Source organism: Agelaius tricolor, unplaced genomic scaffold (genome assembly GCF_023055355.1).
Source record: "Agelaius tricolor isolate 1412-34295 unplaced genomic scaffold, bAgeTri1.0.p SCAF_25, whole genome shotgun sequence".
NCBI lineage: Eukaryota > Metazoa > Chordata > Aves > Passeriformes > Icteridae > Agelaius > Agelaius tricolor.
The window spans coordinates 7,881,340-7,904,287 of NW_027269285.1; the positions used below are offsets into that span (position 1 = coordinate 7,881,340).

The following is a 22,948-nucleotide window of genomic DNA, read 5'->3' on the forward strand; positions in this document are numbered from 1 at the left end:
TATTTTCCCTTTTAACCCAATAACTGATCCCAAAGAGCTGAAATGCAGATTTTTCTGCCCAATTACAAAATGCCACCCAAACCCATGGAGAAGAAGGAGGAAGAAGAAGCCCAGGATGACACCCTGTGCCCTCCATCTTGCTTCCATCATCAACACACTAAAAATCCCAAAACCTAAATTTCTCACCAAGGGAGATACCTACACTACTCTCTAGAATCTATTTCACACTTTTGTGGATTCCAGTCTATCTTGAAGCCTGGGAAACTTTCTTCATGAATGAGGGTCAAAGTCAGTGCTGCCCTGGGGGTCAGGGCACCCCAGAGCAGACAGAGAAACATTCCCAGTGCCCTGGGTTTCCAGGGGTGGTGGGCTGTTGGATGGAGTATTATCATCCACCACAGCTCTTTGGTGCTCTGAGCAGGGACAGAGTCTGAGTGTCATCCCCAGCTGAGCAGTGAGCCAGGCTGCCCCAGTGCTCCAAGGCTCTGCATCATCCCTGTGGCAGTAAAACCAGACCTTATTCCTTTGAGCTGGCACCCCTGTGGCCAGCAGTAGGGTTTTCCAAGTGACAAAATCTTGGCTTCAAATGGGCATTACAGTCCCCTGGTCTCAGGACTGTCCTGAAGCCCTGCCCGGGCTGGGAGGAGCAGAGCTGGTACCAAAAGGGGTTTTTTTGACCAGTCTGGTTGCAAGGCTGCACTTTGAGATGCTCACAGACTGCACAACTTGCTGCCCCATCACAGGTCAGTGGCATCTACAGCAGGGGCCAGTGACAGGAGGGTGAAGTGTCTTCAGTCTCGTGCCAGTGGCAGCTCTGCCAGGCTGGGGCACTTTTGGTTTATTGATTTCCCATGGAGAGGGAACACAGCTGGGATTGGGTGGGTAGCTCTGTGCTGCATGTCTTGTGATGTGGTGATGTTTGAGGGTAAAAACCTCTGAAAATTAAAATAGAAAAGGAAAATGACCTCTTTTAGGGGCACTGTAAAGCTCTTCTGTAAATGTAATGTTTGTGCTTATTTCTCCCTCCTTCCTGACATGAGACACTACTCTGGAATCCCTCTTCTTTATTTTCTTTGGTTGTGGTTTTAGTTTTTTGTTTTTGCTGTTTTGTTGCTTTTTTGTTTGGTTGGTTGGGGTTTTTTGTGTGTGTGGTTTTGTGTTGGTTTTTTTTTGTTGTTGTTGTTGGGGTTTTGGGTTTTTTTGTTGTAATTTTTTCTTTCCTGTTTCTTTTAAATCTAGTGTGCCTCCATTTCATCAATTAACTGCTTGTCTCCTGATTCCCATGGCAACACAACAGGCTGTTGCATTTCTGAGTCCTTTGGCAGTGGTGGTGCCTGGCATGTGGTGCTGGGGAGCAGCCAGGCCACAAAAGGGTTCTGCAGGGAGTAGGAAATCCATGGGCAGCACTCACTGAGCACTGCCTCTCACACTGAACTGCTCTTCCCTTCCTCTCCCTCCTCCCCTTTACATACAAGTTTCCTTTCCCCTTTGTTTCAGTTGCCTGGTGTTAAGAAATGAGCAACTGGAGTGCTGTGGGAGGGCGAAGGATGTGCAGGGAGTGAGGGGATGGATGGGTTCAGTGGATGTGACTGGAACACAGCACCAGGCTGAGCATGTCAGGGATCCTGCAGGGAAAGGATTCCTGCTGCTGCTGCAGAGCAAGTGCTCTCTTCCTCCCAACTTCAGTTTCCAGGGCTTTCTTGAGGGGAGGGGGGATTTCTTGCTTCTATACTATACAAAGCTTCTGTTCACTCCTTCCTGCAGCAGTTTCCAAGAGCTGGAAGAATCCATGCCCTTTTTGCAGAAGTCCTTGTGCTTCAAGGGATTTTGGACACATGGCTTTCATTGACACGGTAACAACAGCCCTGTGAACAGGCTGAGACTTCAGTTAAACTTTTAACCTCTCCAGCTCTTGGCTGGTGGGAATTTGACTCCTGAAGTAGTGGTGCCCTGTCAGTGTGGGTCCCTAAAACTGGTGGGATGCAGGAAGAGCTCTAAGCACCAGGTTTGCCACAGTGGTGGCTGATGTGCAGGCTTTGTGAAAGGGAAAGCAGAGATTTGGAGTTGGATAAGATGTGCATGCAGTGGATGCTCTGTGTGACTTTGATTTACAAGTTGTTGCTCAGCCCTGGAAGCTGTGACCTACAGGAAGCCCATTTAATCCAGAAAGAATGAGGCAGCTAATGAACACAATGGGGCTGTAAAGTTGGGAAGCCTGAGTGCAGGAGATCCTGCTCTCTGCTTGTTGTGTCCTGGAGCCTGGTCCCAGTGAGAGGAGGAGGGCAGCTGCTGCTGTGGAAGTCCTGCTAGCAGGTGAGGTCTGTTCTGGACAGAGCAGCACAGGGAGATCCTCTTGGATGGAGCAAGAAGAGCATTCCTCACCCCTGGCTTCCAGGTGAGCTGCTGAGCTGGGGCCCAGTAGTGACCTTCAGAGAGTTCCTGTGGCTTCTTGGTTGGCATCAGCAGGAACTGCCAGGGCTGGAGTAGAAAGAACCCAGTTTGTTCTGTTGGATGTGTTTCTCTTGTGTAACTCTTCTCAATTTCATACCTGAGATCTGTACCTTTGGTTTGCTGTTTCTTGGAACTTTTTTCTTAGTGAGTTTTTTGGAACTTGTTTGCATTTATCTGGGGAGTCTGCCTAGAACAAGAAGGCTTTTCTTCTTCAAAACAGCAAATCCAAGTGACATAGACCAACAGACCTCTCTTTAGGTGCCTGTAGGCTGGAAATCTCAGGACCCTTTCATGGCAATCCTCTTGGGTGGCTTTCCCTTCAGCTGTAAGAGGTACCTGGAGAGTGGCAGTGCCAATGTCAGCTCTCTGAGAGCAGTGCCACCACCTGCTCTCACTTTTGGGCTGTCCTAAGGTACTTATGGGATTGAAGTCAAGTTACTCATTGCTCCATTTGCCTTCTGAAAGGTTGGTGACAAGATACCTACCTGGGAGGATCAGAGCTTAGACTGCTTGGGATGCTGTCTGGCCATCTAGCTAGTGGCTTAGTAAAAGCCAAGAGAAATGAGTTCAGCTTGATCATGGTTACTCTGAAAACCTGCTGCACCAAAGCCCATTAGCTGCTCTGTGGTTATTATTTCATATGTGGGTAATGAAAGCCATGTAAAACACAAGTTTCTACACTGTGGCCATAATAAACAAGGTGAACCTTCAGGCACTTGCTTATTTACATCCTGTGCTTTTGAATAATTCACCTCATGCTCAAGAATAATGATGTTTCTGCCTGCACTGCTCAGGAGCCTGGGATGAGATTGTTGCCCTGAGATGTAATTACTGTAGTTCAGCATACCTGCCTATCAGACAGGCTCCTAAAATGAACAAGAATGTGTAAAGTTCCACTAAAATTTTGGCTTTTCGGGGAGGACAGTGTTGTACCAGGAATCCAATGAACTGTTCTTTATTTTTTTGCTGGTCCAAGTCAGTTTTGAAGGTGTTTGCTCTTGCAGTGAAATACGGTGAGTCTAAATGCAGTTTTAAATCCTGCTGCATTGTTTGTTCAGCCTTGGGCAGCCTTCCTGCCTTTCTTTGCTTGAGCTTTGCTGCTGAAGGGTTTGCTTATCCCAGCCACATTGCAGAGGTGCTTGTGAGAGTCAGTGTGACCTGTACCTTGACCATTAACTGACACCTGAAATCAAGAGCTGTGCTGAAACTCAGGCTCAGTAAGTCTAGAAAAACAGTTTTGATGTCTTCTCAGTACAGTAGCAGAGCCCCCCAGATTTTATGTGCTTATAGCTCCCTGTACAGGAGGTTGAGTTTGGCTGTCCTTGACGTGGTGGGTATGTGTGCACAGACATGTCAGTGGCACAATCTTTGTGTGTTAGGGTGCTCTGCCAAGCACAAAACCAAGGTGTAAGTTGTGTTTCTAATTTAATTTATTCTCCTACCCATCACAGACCTTCTTGGTGATAAACCCCTGTAGCTAGAGTTGGTTCTTTAACTTAGAGCCTTCTTAAAATGTAACTTGTTAATCTGACTGCTTTATTATCTTGTGCTATTAAGCATTGAAATCACAAAGTGGCCTTATTTTCTGCCTGTGATTGTTTTTATAGTTCAGATGGATGGAGCCCTGTTTCCTCCACACTTCTTTTTATTTAAAGTCTTCTGTAAAGATCAAAAGCTCTAAGCATCCTTATAGTCTTTAGTTTTAAGATTTTTAAGGTGAAACTGGTTCTTGGATGTAATGCTGCCCATCTGATGGAGCTCATCTTGGTGTACTGTCCTACAAAATTGAGAGTGACACAAGCTTAAATGCCAGAAATTTGCCCAAAAGCCCCCAAAACTTCTTGATGAACACATGAGGCTGAGGAAACTTTCCAAGGCAGGGTCCAGAAGCCAGGAGAAGGCTCTCCCTGGGGGCTGGCTGAGCTCTGCTGGGAGCTCCATGGTCTCTGTTGCCACCAACATTTTCAGCTGGGAACAGTATTCACACAGCCGGGGACAATGTTTACTGTCCTTCCTGTGCCCATCATGGGATTTTCCTGAACATTCTTCATGTGTTATGTTCCTTTTGGCTGATCTTCTCAAGAGCTATTCCAGCCCAGTGAGATGGTTGGAGATACTTCTGTTTGTGAGAGGAGTTTGTACAATCACCCCTTAATTGCTGCTCTCCTCTTGTTCAGACAAGGCTCAGACCAGGCAGAGGTACTGCTTCCAGGGGCCCCAAACTTGTGAACATAGAAATTCGTCAAGTGTTGACTCTGGAGTCTAATAAGAACTCAAATGTCAAAATTGATCCCTTGTAACACAGATGATTTAGCAGTGTCTCAGTTTGGAAAGACAGGAGTCTGCTAAGGAAGGCAGGAGCCTCCCCTGAATTGGAGAATTCAGGGGGTAAACCCTCCCCACCCCTCCCAGTTGCTATAAATTTTAAATTAAGGGGCTCTCAGGCAAAAAATATGGGAGCAGGAAATAACATTTCTTTAATAGGGAAGAAAATAAAAGGATAAAATAAACAATGCAGTAAACTAAAACAGCACTGACAGAGTCAGAACCCAACCTGACACCCTGTGGGTCAGGGTGTTGGCAGCAGAACCATTGGAATTGTGGCTCAGCCCTCCTGCAGTGTCAGGGCTGGTTCTGCTGGAGCAGGGATCCTGGAGAAAGGTGCAGTCTCTTCCTCTGAAGATCCAGGGGAAGGGGCAGCTGCTGTTCTTCTGGGGAATCCAGTGCAGAAGTCGTGCTGGTGTTCCAGAATCTCCAGATTATATCCAGGTAGGAATGCTTGGCTCCTCCCTCTGGGCTCACATCTCCCAATGGGATGCTGTAGCTCTTATCAGCCATGCAGGGACATTCAATCGCTGTTATCAGCAGGTGTCCCCCCAGAGGGAGGAGTGGGTGTAGAAGAGATAAGGCAAAATGCCCACTGAACAGAAGACAGCTGCCATAGAGATGGTAATAGAATACATCTTGCCTTGCAATCTGGAACAAGCAGAAACTAAGTTCTTCATGCTATTTCCTTGGTGCTCTTTTCTTTCCTCTTTCCTAGACCTCTAGCAAAGCTTTGAAGTATCTTGCTTTGAGAGCTTTTATATTTTTCATTCTTTCTAGGAGCTGAGCCTGATCTGTCAAGCCCATTACATGTGGAAGAGCTGTAGAAGTGTTGTGGACTGAGCCATAGTGATGGCTGAGGCTGAACAAGTTTCACAGTTCATTACACATAAGCAATCAAGTTTGGCTTGTCTCTGCAGCTGCTCAGGGTGTCCTCTGCCAGCCTTCTCTGGTAGCAAATAAAAATTTTCTCCTGGCTGTGATTTAGAGTTTTCTGATTGGTGGCACCCAGAAACTTCAGCTGAAAGTTGGGCTGAAGAGTCTGGGGAGCTTTCATTGAGCACAGGATATGTGGGACCAAGCCTCATGCAAACACCCCCTATACCAGCTGTGTGGGAGAGCCACACTTGGCACCTCAGGGCTGTTGAGAGCTGAGGAAGGCTGAAGGTCCATGGTATGTGACTTGCTGGATCTTATTTTAAAAGCTTATTTCCTCAGTTTCTGTTGTGGTTTCTTCTAGGGCTTTACTCAACCTCCCTCTTTAACCCTCAGAGGGTTTTAATGAAGTTTTAATGAAGTTCTCATGTCCTTGTCATTTGTTGCCTGGGGCCCAGGCTGAAAGCCCAAAGTTTGTGATAGGAGGGTTTGACAATGGGGTCAGCAAGAGTTGGGTCACTGCTGTCTCATTTGCTTGGGTTGACTCTGTTCCCATTCAGGCACCTGTCACATGTCTAAGAGTCTCCTTTTGTATTATGGAGAGTTTGGCCAATCAAGATTCTGCTGGGGAGTGTGAGCAGAGCACTGAATACCAGCATCACCTGCACTTCTCCTTCCCCAGGCAGCAGAGAGTTGCTGGAAGGCTGGTGCTGGAAAAAAGGCACTCTTTATTGCCAGTTGTTAGAGTTCCAAGCATATTGTGTGACCCTGCAGGGCTGTGCATGAAGGTTTGTAGATGATTCCTGTTTAGAGAGATGGTGTTAATATTGAACGTAGCCCAGATGTCTGCTTGCTGTTGCATTTGCTCCAGCAAAGGGCACAGCAGCAGCTGGGAAAAATGGGGAATTTGTGGAGGCCACTGTGTGGTCCCACAGGAGCTGTTAGTGGGAAACACACAATGGGGTTCCCATAGTGCCAAGTACTGAAACATCAGTACCTCACACTTTTTTTTTTGTTTTAATATATATATTTTGATTTCTTTTTTGGAGTAAAAGGATGACTTTAGCTTCTTCCTGCAAAGCAGCAGTTCATTGGGCTCCCTTTGGTCCTTAAGCACTTAGCACCACTCCTGTGCTTTTGAGCTTATCCACACTCTGGGGCTGTGAGGGGGCTGAGGTACTGTAAAGGGGATGAAAACATGGGGTAATTTCTTTATGTTCTGTGTGAGACCTGCAGAAACTGGGCAGCAGATGGAGGATCTGTGCAGATTTACACTGAAGAAGGTGTGTAAGTAATGGCATCACTCAGGTTTAGTCCTCGCAGGGCGTACACCTACAATCTAAGTTGTTGTCCCAGGTGTTTTCTTTCTGTAAATGCCTTTTTCTGTTTGTGTTTTGACTTCCTTCTAGGACTTGTAGGACTTCTCCTTTTACCAAAACATCTTTTCCCTTGATCCACAGGCTCACCTTTACACAAGCAGGGCACCACATCCACCGCCAGCACCGAGAAGTCAGCTTCGAAGGTTGCCGAGGTGGGCGATGATTTCCTGGGAGACTTCGTGGTGGGCGAACGCGTCTGGGTGAACGGAGTGAAGCCAGGAGTGATCCAGTACCTCGGGGAAACGCAGTTTGCTCCGGGCCAGTGGGCAGGGGTTGTTCTGGATGACCCGGTGGGTAAGAATGACGGCTCCGTGGGAGGAGTGCGCTACTTCGAGTGCCAGCCGCTGCAGGGGATCTTCACGCGTCCGTCCAAGCTGACGCGGCAGCCGGTGGCCGAGGGCTCAGGGAGCGACGCGCCCTCCGTGGACTCCCTGACGGCTCAGAACTTGTCCCTGCACTCAGGGACGGCCACGCCGCCTCTGTCCACGCGCGTGATCCCGCTGCGGGAGAGCGTCCTCAACAGCGCCATGAAGACGGGCAACGAGTCCGGGTCCAACCTGTCAGACAGCGGCTCGGTGAAAAAGGGGGAGAAGGATCTGCGCCTCGGGGATCGTGTGCTGGTGAGTTGGCTGTGGGCTATCGGTGTGGAAACACAGGGCACCAGCTCACGTCCCAGGCAGCACACCAAGAACTCAATTTTGCAACTCACTTTAAAAGTTTTTCTGACCAATTGTGGAAACTCAGGGCACCGGGGGTGTTTCTCTGTCTGCTCTGGGGTGCTCTGACCCCCAGGGGAGCACTGACTTTTGTGGTGGTGTTCACAGGGGTCCCAGGAAGAGATGAGGATCTGACTCCATGTTTCAGAAGGCTAATTTATTATTTTATGATATAGATATTATATTAAAACTATACTAAAAGAATAGAAGAAAAGATTTCATCACAAGGCTTGAACAGAATAGAAAGGAATGATAACAAAATCCTGTGACTGACCAGAGAGAGACAGCTGGACTGTGATTGGCCATTAATTAGAAACAACCACATGAGACCAATCACAGATCCACCTGTTGTATTCCACAGCAGCAGATAACCATTGTTTACATTTTGTTCCTGAGGCTTCTCAGGATGAAAAATCCTAAGGAAAGGATTTTTCATAAAATGTGTCTGTGACAGACTTTAACCCTCATTCATGAAGAAAGTTCCCTAAATTCCAGAACAGACTAGAATCCACTAGGGTGTGAATTAGATTGCAGAGAGTAGTGCAGGTGTATGACTCAGGTGGGAAATTTAGGTTGAGTGTGGTACAGCAGCCACACATGGGGGAAAGTGAACCTGAGGATCTGCTCTCTTTTGATGAGTTTGTTTGCTCCCATTTTCTCCTTTACCTCGTGGGGGGAGTGTTCAGGTGAGAACTTATGATTGTACAAGCAGCAGCCATAGAAGGCACGCTATGGTAAACCTGGCTCTGTTCTTTCTGAAGCAGGCAAGCAATGCAATGATGTTCTCCAGACTTGTTTTACCCCTTTCTTCTCCTGACCATAAGTTCTCTGAGACAGGGCCTGTTCCCTGAACACTCTGCTCACCTCAGTGGGGCCCACCCAGAGCGAATTTTGGCACAGCCACAGAATAAAAAATGGGAGCATCTCTCCCCTGGGCTTCTGTTGAGTTGTGTTTTGGGAATGGTTTGGGTTTTTAATTTTTTTTAAATGAGGGTGCATCCTTAAAAGCCTGCCCTCCCTGCCTGCTAATTTATCCCCCTCAGATGTCACTAGATGAAGTTTGTGCTGTGACTTGTTAGTGTAATAAATAGCTCCAAAAGAGTGAGCCTGGAATAAGCCTAGTGTCTCCCTGGTTCTAGCAGGAATGCTCAGCATACAGAAACATGAGGCATTGTTTGCACACAGTCATAGAGATCCAGGAAAAGAACAGATAATGACAAGAAGAAATAATTTGCTGTTATGGTTCATTCACATCTGCTTGGCTTGGCAGCTTTTATGTTATTTATGGGAGGAGTCAGTTAATCATGTTGGGTATTGGAATACATAAACAATAATTCTGAATTAACCTGAGTTGCCTCAAATTCCTTGAGCCAATCTTTGCTCATCCTCTATGGATTGGTACAGTTTTAGTTGTCTTTATTACTCCTAGTGTTTCCTTTTCTGAAAGAGTATCTTTTTATCTGACAGTGGCTTTTAGATGTATGGGATCCACCAAAGGCTTTTCAAATGAGGGAGGACACGTTTTCAGTGAGTGCTTGTGATGGAGCACGAGATTGCAAGGGACCCTTCCAGGTCAGCCAGATGGACACCTGGCTCTCTGCAGTCAGGCTATTTCCTGATGGTGCCTTTCTTTAACTTCATTAAAGTCCATTATAGCTTGAAGACATTTTTGCTTTTCAGTTACTTTGTTCCAAGACCCTCCATGACTCTCCAGCAGTTGCAGAAAGTGACTTTCAGCTTTCCATTAGAAGCTTTCCATTAGAAGAGTTAGATAATATTTGCCTTTGGCACTAGGACTTTTTCCCAGAGATGTAAAAATTGCATTAAAGAGATGAAAAATCCACCCTAATGTTGTAGAACTCATCTCTTGAGGTCTGGCAAATAAATGTGGGACAATTAACCTTTGCTTTGGTGACAGCTGAGCTTCCTGAAATGGGATAATTGCTGAAGTTCTGTTAATGTGAGGCTGGCTTATTGCCTTTCTGCAGGGAAAGAAGGGCTGGAAACAGCAGTGGAGCACTTTCTGCCTGGGAGGAATTTCTGCTTGGTTTTTTGCCTAAGAAAATGTATTTTGCATTCTTTGTGGAGAGGCCTTCTTAGCAACTGAAATCATTCCCCTTTAGATGCCATTGCTTTCTGAAGAAGTGGGGCAAGTAGGTGGTTTTATTATATGTCAGCCTAAATAAAAAATAATTTAAACTAAAAAGATTCCTCTTAGAGTAGGTATTCTGCCCTTCAGCCATACTTGTATATCCTAACTGGAATTATGCAGTTCAGCATTGAAATAGAGTGATAAATAAAGCTGTTTAAGGGCCAGGGTATATCCATCCCAGTGGCTGGTTCAGTTGCTGAGGGGTATTGCCCCAGATACCTTCTGGATGGATGCTAGATTTGTGATTTTGCTGGAACTTGCAGGTCTCCAAAGCCTCTGCAAATGCTGGAACAGCAACATTTACAGGGAGAGTCAGTGAAGCAGCACTAAAGCTGAGCCTGGGCAGGGCTGTGTGGAGCCTGCCTGGGCTGCTGGAAATGGATCCAGGCCTTCCCCCTGAGCCTGTGGTTTTAATCATCTTGTCTGTCTGCTGCAAACTGCTTTTGCCTGCAGTGTGCTGAAGCTCCTGGCAAATGATGGGAAGCACTCATGAATAAACAAATCAAGTTCTTTCTTCAGTATTCACCCCCCACCTGTCCCTGCCACAGCCCTGCTCAGCCAGCCTGGGGCTGCAGAAAGCATTGAACGTCCTGAGTGAGAAATAATTTCCTGAGAAGCTCCCTGGGCAGGAGAATTGCAGCCTAAGCCCTTCTCCTTGGGCAGAGACAACTCACTACTCTGCTGCCAAAATCCCTGAGCTGTTTCAGTGCCTGAGACTGAAGCCTCGCTGCTGGAAAGGTGTGCAAGGTGGCATGAAGTGTGAAAAACACCAATCACCTGGTTTTAAAATTTTAAAAGTTTAATAGTAATAAAATGGTTATAAAAATAGTAATAAAATTACAGTAATAAAAATTTGGACAATTAGGATTAGGACAGTACGAGACAATAAAAACAAAGAGTTATGGACAGTCCTGGTACCTCTTTCTGGGCAAAATAAGCCCGAAAAAGGACCCACATTTAACCCTTAATGCTGTTGCCTGTTGTATATTCATACATCTCATACATGGTGCATAAATTCCATTCAGACAAAGGATTCAGTCTGGTCAGTGTCAACTTCTTCCTCTGAATCCTGAGACATCTCCAGGGCTGAGCAAGGTGGGAAGAACTCGATAAGTGAGCAATAAATTCTCTTTCTCTGAAAGATTTAGGTGTCCTGGGGCTGCCATCTCAGTGAGAATACCTCATTCCTCTCTTTAAAAAAAAAGTATCTTACATAGCATAGTTTCTATTTTAACATTATGTTATAACCTAAAAGTATATTTAACACACTACTTAAGAAAATTAATACAGCATAACTTTCTAACATAACACATATAATATTAATTTTAATATTTTCTAAAAGCCAATCATATAATACACCTTTTTCACATGAAGGAAGGATTCCTGCTCTTTATTGTCCTGGTTAAGCTCTCCCAGCTTGTGAAGTCCTAGAGGTGCAGCAATGCTCCTTTCTCAGACAGTCACCAGGCATATTCCCTTATTGCTAACCAGGCAGAAAAGAAGGAAGGATCTCATTCTACATTTCTATCAAGGCAGGAATCTCAGTGTTCCACGGCCTGCTTAGAGCTCCAGCAATTGCTGTGTCATGGCTAAAGAGTGCAGCAGAATGGCAGTGTGGGATGATGGATCTCTGTCCCTGTGGAAGCTTGTGACAGGCAATGGGAAGTGCAGTGTTCCAGCTGTTTGCAGGATTCTGGAGATGAGAAAACATCTGGGACTCCTGGTTAGAGCTCTTTGCTCACTGTATGGGATTGTTGCTGGAAAGGGGCTTTTTACAGGAGTGTGTAGTGTCAGCATGAGGGGGAATGGCTTCAGACAGAGTAGGGTTAACTTTGATAGTAGGGAATATTCTTCCTGGTGAGTGTGGTGAGGCCCTGGCACAGGCTGTCCAGGGAAGTTGTGGCTGCCCCATCCCTGCCAGTGTTCAGGACAAGGTTGGACAGGGCTTGGAGCAACCTGGGATAGTGGAAGGTGTCCCTGCCCATGGCAGGGGTGGAACAAGATGAACTTTAAGGTCCTTTCTAACCTAAACCATCCTGTTTCTATGCAGTGAAACAAAGAGGGAAATAAATAGCCCAAAGCAACTGGCCTGCCCTGCTGCCACATTAACCCTTAAAGGCTCTTTGTGCACACCCTCCTAACCATTCATTTGGGCTGAGCCACTGCCTGGCCCTTGTCTGCTTGTGCAGTATCTGTAGTTAAATGGGAGCTGTAAGTGGAGTGTGGTGGAGCAAACTGTGTTAATAACAGGGGCAGACTTGGCACTGGAGCCAGCCCCAGGAGGAGATGCTGTAATTCCAGGCTTTCCTCTTACACCACCTCCCTAGGATATTATTTTCTCCCTGGTGCCTGACAGATAAATGCACAGAAATGTCTTGCATCAGCAGTGCTGTCAGACTCATTGCTGTGCAATGCTGACTTGTGCTGTGGGGATGGGTAGGCACAAAGATCAGTGGTTGGATGAAAAGAAACTACAAAAATTCCTGTCGCATCACATAGGGAGGGCTGGCCTGTAATTCCTGGCTGTCTGTTTCTCCCTTTACCTTAAAAGCCAGTTCTGGCATTCTCAGATGACATGGTATTTATTCAATCAGATAAAGCTGCTGATGGCTAGATTGCACATGGAGGTAAAGCTGTATTTACAGATAAACCTGACCACAAGCCAGCTCTCCACCTTTCACCAGCTGCTGAATGCTGGCCCTGGCTGTAGCTGGGACACAGCCCCAGTATGTAATGGCCACTTTTACCCCCTTGCATTATTTCAGGGGGTCTGTAGTAGCTGGATCCTCATCCTGTGCCTTTGCCAAAAGCACCCTCTGTAAATCAAGCATTATTGTAGAGTGATTTTCAATGCTTGGGAGAGCTAAACTGTGTACGATGGGAAATCACAGCTCCTGCCTCTCTCAGCCTGGGTGGAAATAGGATCCTTTAGTGGGTGGATGAGTATGGGGAGGGGGAAATAAACCCAGCCATTCATCCCCAAGGAAAGGATGGTTGCTCCAGTTTATAGGCTGGGTCGAGCCTGCAGGCACAGCTCTAATCAGAACAAGCCTCATTTGTCCAGTAAAGGTGATTACCAAGTTCTTGTTGGCATCACCCAGTAGCAGGGTGGGATAAGCTGATGTGCTGCACATAGAAAGTACTTGAAGGTCCTCAGAGTGTGAAGCCAGTGTCCTGTGTGTGCTCTTTTCCCCCACCTCCTTCCTTCCTCTTCCCAGAGGAGAGCAGCAGGAGTCTCAGGGCTCTGCTGAGCCTGTCCCCAGCACAGGACATGGGAACTCTACAAAGGAGGTTTGTCCCTGTGCTGGGCACTTTGTGTTCCCACCTCACCCTCTGCTCAGCAGTCCTGTCTTATGGAAACACTTTGAAAATCAATTTAAATGGGTAAATTAGAATGTTAAACAGAAAGGACAGTGTTATCTCTGGATTTCTGCATGGGAATATGATCAAGCAGGTGTCTCAGCCATTGCTGACCCCTGAGTGTGTGACATGGTTGGGGACAGTCCCTGATGGCCTGAAAGGCACAGAGGATTTTATTTTTTTCTTCTTCCTGAGCAGGACTGCAAGCAGAGCAATGCCCAGAGGCCATAGGGTGAGGGCAGCTCCCAAGAGGTTCTTGCTTAGAGCAGGAAACTGCTGTGGGACGAGCAGGGCCATGAGGAGCAGGGAGCAGACACAGGCTGGAGGGGGTGTCACTCTCAGCAGCCACACTGAGTGAGATCTGTCCTGCTGCTCATCTGGTAAATAGTTTAAATGATAATTTAGCTCTGTTGAAGCCAGTGTCAGGAAGGATTAGCATCATTGTCTTTCCAGCCCTGGGATACTGATCTGCATCCCATTTTGTCCATTTGATGGGATAAGCACAGTAAAATGTGATGTCAATGATACTACAATCAGCAGGGAAGGTGTGTGGACATCCTTCCATGACTGCATGGTGCTGCTCTGACTCACCAGTAGATACAGACCTGCTGAATATTCTCTAAATATCCTTGCCTTCATTTTGTTGTGAAGGTCAAGCCCTAGACTGTCCCTTGAAACTACTGGGGATGTTTCATTGGGGAAGGGATGAACTGTGTGCTGCAGCCTCCCAGGACCTGAGGTTGGACCCAGACTTCAGAGCTGTGCTGTTTAGTCCATAAAGGTGCAGTTATTTTTAGTCTAGGAAAACTCCTTTTTCCTTTACATAAGTAATTTTTTAGGGATTTAGAATTGGTAAATCTAACATTGCTACTCTAAAATACACAAACCCAGAGTTTTCTGCATTCAGCTCTCACTGTTTTCTGTAGGAAAATAATACTCTGTTGATACCTTTTAATGTTAAATTTAATATTAAGAAAAATGAATAACTGCAAGTCATTTGGGATGAAGCTGCAAATTTAATTTTAAACTTATTTTTAATCTTTCTTCCTTGAATTTAGGCTAGAAAGGTTTACATCATATGCTGATTTACTCGAAGTATGACCCTTTAGAACCACCCTCCTCCTCTTCTATCTTCCTTTTCTCAGCCCAAGTGTCTAAGTGGGAGTGTTTAGAGCAGAGGCAGCTCTTGCTCAGTGCCACAGACTCTCAAGCATGATCAAAACACAGCTCCCTGACTTGCCCTCCTTGAGTCTCCTCAGCAAGATGCAAACTTTAAGAACCTAAAGTGTAAATTCAGGAGAAAAAGGTGTGATTTATTCTTATTTCTGCATGGTGGGGGAAGAAACCTGTGCTGGAGGATGCCTGGCAGTGAGCTGAGCCCCACTCCCATGCAGTTTGTCAGCACTGTTGCTGCAGGAAGTGAAGATAAAAGTGGAACACCTCTATTTTGAGCAGTTTCTACATCCTGGGAGCAAGCTGAGGAGCAGGGAATGCTTTCCTGGATCTGCTGTGCTCTTGCTGTCATGTCCCAGTATTGCCCAGAACTGTTGGAAAACCTGGCAGTGCAGGTCATGGCTCTTCAGGCAAGGCAGGTATGAGCCGTGCCTGCAGGGCTTCAACTCCTTTGTGGCCTCACAAGTAACTTGGTGTAATTAGTTGACACCTTGAAATAAGTTTTAATTATATTTACTCTGATATCTCCTAGGCAGGCAGTCCCAAAATCACTTTGCAGTTATTGGAAAGACAACTTAAGTGCTGGGAGAACTTGGTGTGAGAGCTATTCAATATTGTTCCCATTTTTTGGAACTTCCAGAAAGAGCTGCTTTTAGCTGCATTATGCTTGGTTGTTGTTGTTGTTTTTCCCAAAACAACTATAAAAGCAATGACATTTTATATTTGGTAAAATATAAGATGTTATTGCTTTTATAACAATTAGATAGAACTCAGTGTGAGACCTATCTGCTTGATTTCATCAGATCTGAAAAAGAAAATACAGATGTCTTGTCCCTCTGTCTAAATACCTGTGCCAGCTTCAGTCCCCCTGTGTCAGTGGAAGTGTGGCAGCAGCTCTCTGACCAACACACAACTGTCCCAGGCATTGTGCTGGAAAAAGGCTGTGAAAAGATCAGAGAAAAGAATTAGAAACAATTCTTAGCTTGGTGCACCTGTTGATGTGAACACATGGAATGTGTTATTGTTTACCAAAATTTGTTTACCAAAAGGTGGTTTCTTAATTAGTGATAGTGTTTTGATTAAAGGACCAATCAAGCCCAGTTGTATCATAACTGTCTATAAAAACAATGGGTTTCTTAATAAAAACAGAGATTGATCAGCGTTCTGTGAATCATAGATGTTACAGCAGCCTCTTTGAGCTAGGTCTCATAAGCTTTGGAGGTCTATAACACACCCAAGATAGCTCAGCTACCCTTAGAAGCATAAAAATCAGCAAGATGGCTTTTGTTGCAGTGTTAGAAACAAAAAAGTTTAATAAAAGGCAAAATAACAAACAGAGAAAAACCGAGCCAGGTGCAAGAGGTTCTTACTCCTGGTAAAACACCTCACAAAAGCAATTTGTTTCTTTGTTCACTTTTTTCTACTAAATTGCTCAGGTGGGGCTTTTTGGCTTCTGTCCAATTAGCTATCCTTAAGTTTGAGGTGAAGTCCCCTGGGCCTATGCGGTTGCTTTTTCACCTAATTGAGGAGAGAAACTTCTGGGCTTCTTTCCTTTTTAAGAGGATAAAGAATAGTTTTGTCACTCTGCCAACAGAAAGCACACTCCTATACATAGAGTCTATAATAATTATTACCCAACTGGGGGGCCTGTTACTACGACAGTGCTGCCATCTCTAATCCTCTTATCTCTGAACATCTTCTCTAAACCCTTCTCTCTGAACATCCTCTCTCTGGCTGGTTGGTGGCACAAAGACAGGAGTGGTGTGCCCCACGTTGGGCGCCAGTTAAAAATGCAGTGTTACAGTGGTTGGTGCTGCTGCCTGTCCCCAGCAAGCCTCTCCTGTCCAAAGGCAGGGCTGAGTTGTCATTCAGGCAATGCAGTCAAACCTCCACTCAACACTCACTGCAGCTGGCTCAGCAATAGAGGCAGGAAAGGCTCTTTTGCAAGGTTTATTCCAGCAGAGTAACACAGTCACCAAAGGACCAACCCGGGGAAAAGAGAAAACCCACGTGGAGCAGGCAGCTTATAAAGGGGAAGGGGTGGGGGGCAGAGCTAAGGGCTGGGCAGAGGGGCCTGGCCACCAGGGGTAGGGGGGATGGCCACCAGGGGTACCAAGCCAGTGACAGGGGAAACCAGAGGAAGTTGTGACACCAAGTCCATGGGGAGACTGTTTTTCCCTTTGGGAGGGATGACTCTGTGGTAAGTAATTAATGTTTCCAGGGCTGAGGGCTTGGGGATTGACCAAGGGAGGAGAGTTCATGGGATGCTACAAGTGCTGCCATCTCTAAACCTCTTCTCTCTGAACATCTTCTCTAAACCCCTTCTCTCTGAACATCTTCTCTAAACCCCTTCTCTCTGAACATCTTCTCTCTGCAGGTCGGTGGCACGAAGACAGGAGTGGTGCGCTACGTGGGAGAGACGGACTTTGCCAAAGGAGAGTGGTGTGGAGTGGAGCTGGATGAGCCCCTGGGCAAGAACGATGGGGCAGTTGCTGGCACAAGGTACTGGCTGCTCTGAACCCCTGCACAGCTCCTGGGGTGCCTGGGGGGCAAATGCCATCAGCCCCAGGAGGAGAGTTGGGTATTTTTCTTTGAGTTAGGTCTTACGAGCTCTTAGAGGAACCTGTCAGACTTGAGATGGCTCAGCTACTTGGAATGGCATAAAATTAGGAGGATGGCTTCTGAGATAGTGCTGGAAACAGAAAAGTTTTAATAACAGGTAAAATAACAAAGCTCTTACAGAGAAAAACTGAGCTAGGGGCAAGAGATTCTTGCTCTTGCTAAAAACACTCTACAAAAGCAATTATTTCTTTTGTTCTCTTCTTTTTCTCCTTAGGGGGGACTTTGTGTCTTCTGTCTAACTAGGTAGCCCTAGGTTTGAAGTGAAGTCTCAAAGGTCTTATGAGGTGTCCTTTTTACCAAATTGAGAAGAGAAACTTCTGGGCTTTTTTTCTTTTTTTTTTTAAGGAGACAAAGGATAATTTGATCACTCTGTCAACATTCATACAGAGAGTTAGGGCTGTGCTTGGTTGGATGTTGTTGACTGGGAGGAAGAGTAATTTTGAGTCCTTTAGGTTTTTGGATAGCCTTGCAGGGAGATCAATACAAACCTCATCACTGGGCCATTTTAAAGCAGGATCAGATAACTTCTGTAAGGAGGAACCTGAATGGCTTCAGGAAACGGGAGAAAGTAGGGAGAGAAGATAACTTACAGTGGGATTTAATTTTTGCAAGAAACTGATTCTGTTGATTGTATTAGCTCTGCTTTCTACCACACATTCCTGTCATAAACTTTCTTCTTGTGCTATGTCACCCTGTCAGTACTGCAAAAGACAAAGATTTTACTTTCTTTTCTTCTCACTTGATGTTTTATTCTGTTTTTTCTGGGAACAAATTTCCAGAGAACTGAAAGAACAGTTGGTGGTTGTTTTCTGTCCCTGTACTAATTCTGTAGTGGGATAGGTGTCTGCTGATTGATCTTACCACCTCTGACTCCCTAGGCACCTCCACTCTTTTATTTTCCAAAAAAGCCCTTGTTAGTATCTATAAAACGAGGCAGAGACATCTCACAGGCTTGCTGGGAAGCTCTTTCTGTTCTTGTGGAATTTAGTTGTGGAATGACCCAGGCCTTGGATCTTGAGCTTGGTGGTGTTCAAATCTGAATTACACAGCAGCTCTGACCATGCTTCAAATACAGGTGCAACTGATTCCTTGTCCTACACAAGTTCCTTAAGTGGGAAATACTGTTGGTTTCTTGGAGCTTCTGAAGGCAGTCTGGCTTTGGAGGTGAGATTTATCTTTCACAGAATTAACTAGGTTGGGAAAGACCTTTGATATCATCAAGTCTAACCCAGAACTTTGAAACTGAGGAGCTAAGAGTTCCTGCCTTGTTAGATCTCAGGTTCTGGAATAAAGGTTTCTTATGTTGGGTCAGCTTTTTGTCCAGCAGCCATGTGCTTTCATTTAAATTAGGAGAAAAGCTGTCTTGTTCAATGTCAGGGCAAGAAAGCAGTAAGTGATTGGCAGCAGATGGCTGAGTTTCAGCCTGTTCTCAAAATAAAAGAACCAGGATGGCAGAGAATAAATCATGGAGTGAATGCAAGGCTCTGCTTTCTTTATCATACAATTCAAACTATCTGGAAGATTAATCTTCATGATGCTCAGGAAGTATTTATTGTCTCTGTGCATGTGGAAGGTGTGAAAGGCAGATGTGGGTGCAGTGCTGTCTGCCTCTCATCCTCACACCTCTGTTGCTGTGGTTTGGAAACCCAGCTTTTGGAAGTCATCTGTCTTCTGAAACTGCTGCATCTTGGCTGAGGCTGTTCTGGTGTGTGCCCTGTCTGCAGAGGCTCCTCCTTTGGTTCACACTGTTCAGAGCAAGGCTGCAGCACTGTCCATGTCCAGCCTTCATCCAGCCTTTGATTTTCTTGTAGCAGGTGCCCATTCAGCAGCAGTGTGTGGAGAAGCTTGCAGAGTCAAACCAACTCCCTTGGTGCATGTAGGCACCCCTGAGTGCCTTCCCTGTGTGCTCTGGCAGCCTGGAATTCTTGAGGCTGTGCTGATCTTGTCCTGCCAGGATCAGCCTGGGCAGAGGCTGTGCTCTGGTGATGGTTGCCATCTAGTGAGCACTGGCCAGCAAGCCCAGCACTGCCTGCTGCAGCAGGAGAATAAACCCAAAGCTGGAGCTCAAGGCACTGAGGCTGGTGGAAGCAGCAGAGGTAGCCTGGATCCTTTGGTGACATTGGTGACATGAGTTGGTGGTGAACTGGCTGAAATTTGGGGTGGCTTGTTGGATTATATCTTTTTCTGACCCAGAGGTGGGGTAACTGAGAGGTGTTTTAAAACATTTTCAGTCTCCTGAGAAGGGTGGGACAATACAGAAAATTCACACCATCACAATCAGATGCCAACTGTATTTTAATTACAATACACTGTAAGTGTTTCTTGGCCTATCAGCTTTTGCCACACCATGCTGTAAATGCCTTAAAGCCAATAATCTAAAATTACACCTCATGGGTCTTACTACAATGCATCTTTCATAGTTCTATTTCTCCAAAGTATCTAGTCTTATTTGTAAAACCATCCTTTGAAACTTTTTTCTTCCTTCATTTCTCTCAGCAATGTCTGTCCTGTTCCATGGCATTTCTAAGTCAGCATTTCTTATCTCAAGGTTTGCACACAGATGCACACTGTGTGGGACTTCTGCCAGGCATGGAGAGTTCTCTATAAATTCAATTCCCACAGTGGGTCACTGATTTTCCTGCAGGTCCAGGTGTGGATATGCACCAAGGGCAGGCTGTGCATCAGTGGCAGTGGCCCAGGGGACAGGGTGTCACTGTGGGGAGCCCCTCTGGACATCAGATGGTGAGATTTGCATCAGATGGTGCTGATTTGCACTGAGCTTTGCTGCATCTGCTCTCTTGTCTGCACAGGAGACTGCAGAGGTGCTGGTGTGGTTTGGTTTGGTGTCAGTTCCACAAAGCCAAGCCAGTTCCATGCACTCATCTCTAGTAATTTAAATTTACCTGCTTATTTTACTGTTCTCCCTCCTCTCTCTGCTCCAGTCAGAGTCCTTGCTCACTAAACTCCCCAGAACTTTTACTTTTGCACTGTTTGTCAGCCTTGGACACTGAAGATTTTTCCATCTATTTCAACATTTCCTGTGCTGTTTTCCACCTGCAGTTTGCATTGCAATGACTTTTCTGCCCTATTTCCTCTCTGTAATGTGAGTTCAGAGCTCCTCCACACTCACTGAGAGCAGCTCTTGGTTTTCATGTAGATTTTTTTTTTTCTGCCAAGTGGTTTGGACCCAATTCCTGCTTCTGAATTATAAAAGTTAATTGCAACCACTTTCAATCTGGACTGAAAGAAAATGGGCAGACATAGTGATGCAAGTTTGAACTTGCTCAGAGCTGTCAGAGGCTTTTAAGGGAATTAACATTTGGGATTGTTGTGCAGCCCCAGTACCAGGCTGTGCTTACAGCAGGCAGAGCTGTGGAAGGGGCTGTTGGCCTGCCTGTGCCTACTGGAATTTGGGAAAATGATGCTGAGCAGGGCTTTGGCAGGTTTGCAAGAGGTCAGCCTGTGGTGTGGCTGGTTTTTAAAACCCAAGGGCCTGTGTTGGCAGGAAGTCAAGGAGGCTGAGAGATTTGGGGTTATAGAGGGGTTGTTTAAAGTTTGTTATAGAAAAAACATGGATCTGAGCTCATGTTTAAAATTTAATTTTATTCTCATCTGGCTGGAGATTAGGCTGTTCCCTGGCCTCCCAAGCACACAGGGGTCTGCCTGTGACACAGCTGTATGGCTGCCAGCTCTTAAAAATAAAAGGGAGTTGGGGAAACAGCTGCTCACATCTGGAGAGAGAGAAAACTTGTGCTAGTAAAACTGGATTTGTGTAATTTAGTCATTAGAACCTGCTTTTTTATATTAACATAGGACAGATTGTTTTATGAGCCTGTATTTAGCCCTATTCTTGCTGGGAGGCCTGTGAGGAAGCTCTTAGAGCAGCTTTTTGTGTTGGCTGCTCCCCTGGAACTCGGGGACACCGTGCTGGAGGTGATCTGGTTCTTCCTGCTGCAGTGCAGCTGGCCAGCAGCAAATGAACTTTGGCTTTGCTGCTCAGCCAAGGACCTGAAGGAGTTTCCAGGGTTTGACACTGAATTGTGGCTCATTTTTATTCTGGAAGAGGGCTCTGGAGAGACAGAATCTTTGGGCTCAGTTGTGGAAGAGACCATGCACTGTAATTATCTGGTCCTCCCTTTTCCATGCTTTCATCTTTCCAAGTTTGATGGCATAGGAAACAGTTTCTCTGCCACCCAAAGGAGGTGGCACACGCTGGAGTTTGCTGTAATTGTATTTTTAGCTTCAAAGGATTGAACTGCTGTTTTCTCCTGGTTTGGGAGGAAAGATTTTTACCCTGTGAACATTTATACAGAGCTGTGTGATTCAGATCTTTTTATTTGACAGAGTCACGGGGTGAGTCAGGTTGGAAGGGACCACAGTTGGTCATCTAGTCCAACCTTCCTGCTCAGGAAGGGTTATTGCAGAGCACATGGCATGGTGTTGTGTCCAGAAGGTTCTGGAATATCTCCACACTTTCTCTAGGCAGCCTGTTCAGGCCTTGGTCACTATACAGGGAAGAAGTTCTTCCTCATTTTTAGCTGGAACTTCCTGCCCATGGCCTCTTGTCTCATTGCTGAGCTCACAGAATAGAGCTTTGTCCACCTTCTGACACCTCCTGCAGACACACTTTACTACATCACCATCCTCAAAGCAGGGTAAAGAGCACACCCAAGTTTTGGGAAGGTTGATTGTGAGGAAGGAGTGCTTGTGCTGTGGCTGTGTTTATGTTCTGGGATTTGTGCTCTCCAGGCTACCAGCTGTGTCTTTCCTGGCATCTTACCAAAGTGCACAGCAGCTGGTGCTTGGCAGTAACCTCAGGGTCCCCTGCTAAAGCACCACAAATGCAAACATGGAAATTGCCAGTGCTACAAGCAGGAAAGGAGAATAATCCAACTGCTTGTACACAGGAAAGCAGTTGCTTAACCTGAAGAAAAGGAGACTCAGAGGTGACCTTATCACTCTACAGCTCCCTGAAAGGTGCCTGTGCTCAGCTGGGGCTGGGCTCTTTCTCCAGGCAGCACTGACAGAACCAGAGCACACAGCCTTAGGCTGTGCCAAAGGAAATACAGGTTGGATATTAGGAAGAAGTTTTTTACAGAAAGGGTGATAAAGTCCTGGAATGGCTGCCCAGGGAGGTGGTGGAGTCCCCATCCCTGGGTGGGTTTAACAAAGCCTGGATGTGGCACTGGGTGCCAGGGTTGAGTTGAGGTGCTGGGGCTGGGTGAGACTCAGTGATCTTGAAGGTCTCTCCCAACCCAGTGATTCTGTGATTCTATGAAACAATGCCACAGCAAAGCACCCAGAGATGAGCTGTGGGTTTTGTACTGCTTGGCAGTGCCATTCTGCAAGGCTTGGGTGACATGGCTGCTCTGCCACTCCTCACTTGGTGCATCTCCTGTATTCCAGGTATTTCCAGTGCCCACCCAAGTTTGGCCTCTTTGCTCCCATCCACAAGGTGATCCGGATTGGGTTCCCATCAACCAGCCCTGCCAAGGCAAAGAAGAGCAAGAGGATGGCCATGGGGGTGTCAGCCCTGACCCACAGCCCCAGCAGCTCCTCCATCAGCTCCGTCAGCTCCGTGGCCTCCTCGGTCGGGGGCAGGCCCAGCCGCAGTGGCCTGGTGAGTACCTGCTGGGGGTTTCCTCCTCACTCCACCTCTGTGACCCAGCCTCACAAAACAGGAGGGTTGGGGTTTTCTTCCAGTGCAGCTGCTCCTTCACCATTCATGGGGTGAGGGGAATGGAGTGTGGGACTGTCACCCACCTCACAGTTGTCAGAACCCAGGACATTGCTCTGACTGCCCTGGAGGACTCAAGACCCTGACAGGGGGCTCAGAGACCTTGGCACAGAGTCACAAACACCTGTGCCTTTGATTTTAGCCCTTGGATAAAACA

The 22,948-nt window shown here is 46.3% G+C and overlaps 1 protein-coding gene across 5 annotated transcripts in view; it reads left to right on the forward strand.

The window, feature by feature from the left end:
- Nucleotides 1-22,948, forward strand: part of CLIP2 (CAP-Gly domain containing linker protein 2) — a 98,975-nt gene that overhangs the window by 47,913 nt on the left and 28,114 nt on the right. For all 5 annotated transcript variants that reach the window (XR_011682435.1, XM_071448121.1, XM_071448122.1 and 2 more), the window contains 3 exons: nucleotides 7,113-7,651; nucleotides 16,810-16,934; nucleotides 22,461-22,674. Coding sequence is in view for 4 of the 5 variants with exons in the window: in XM_071448121.1 (XP_071304222.1) it covers nucleotides 7,113-7,651; nucleotides 16,810-16,934; nucleotides 22,461-22,674 (878 nt within the window). In the remaining variant the exon portion in view is untranslated. The remainder of the gene's footprint in view (nucleotides 1-7,112; nucleotides 7,652-16,809; nucleotides 16,935-22,460; nucleotides 22,675-22,948) is intronic.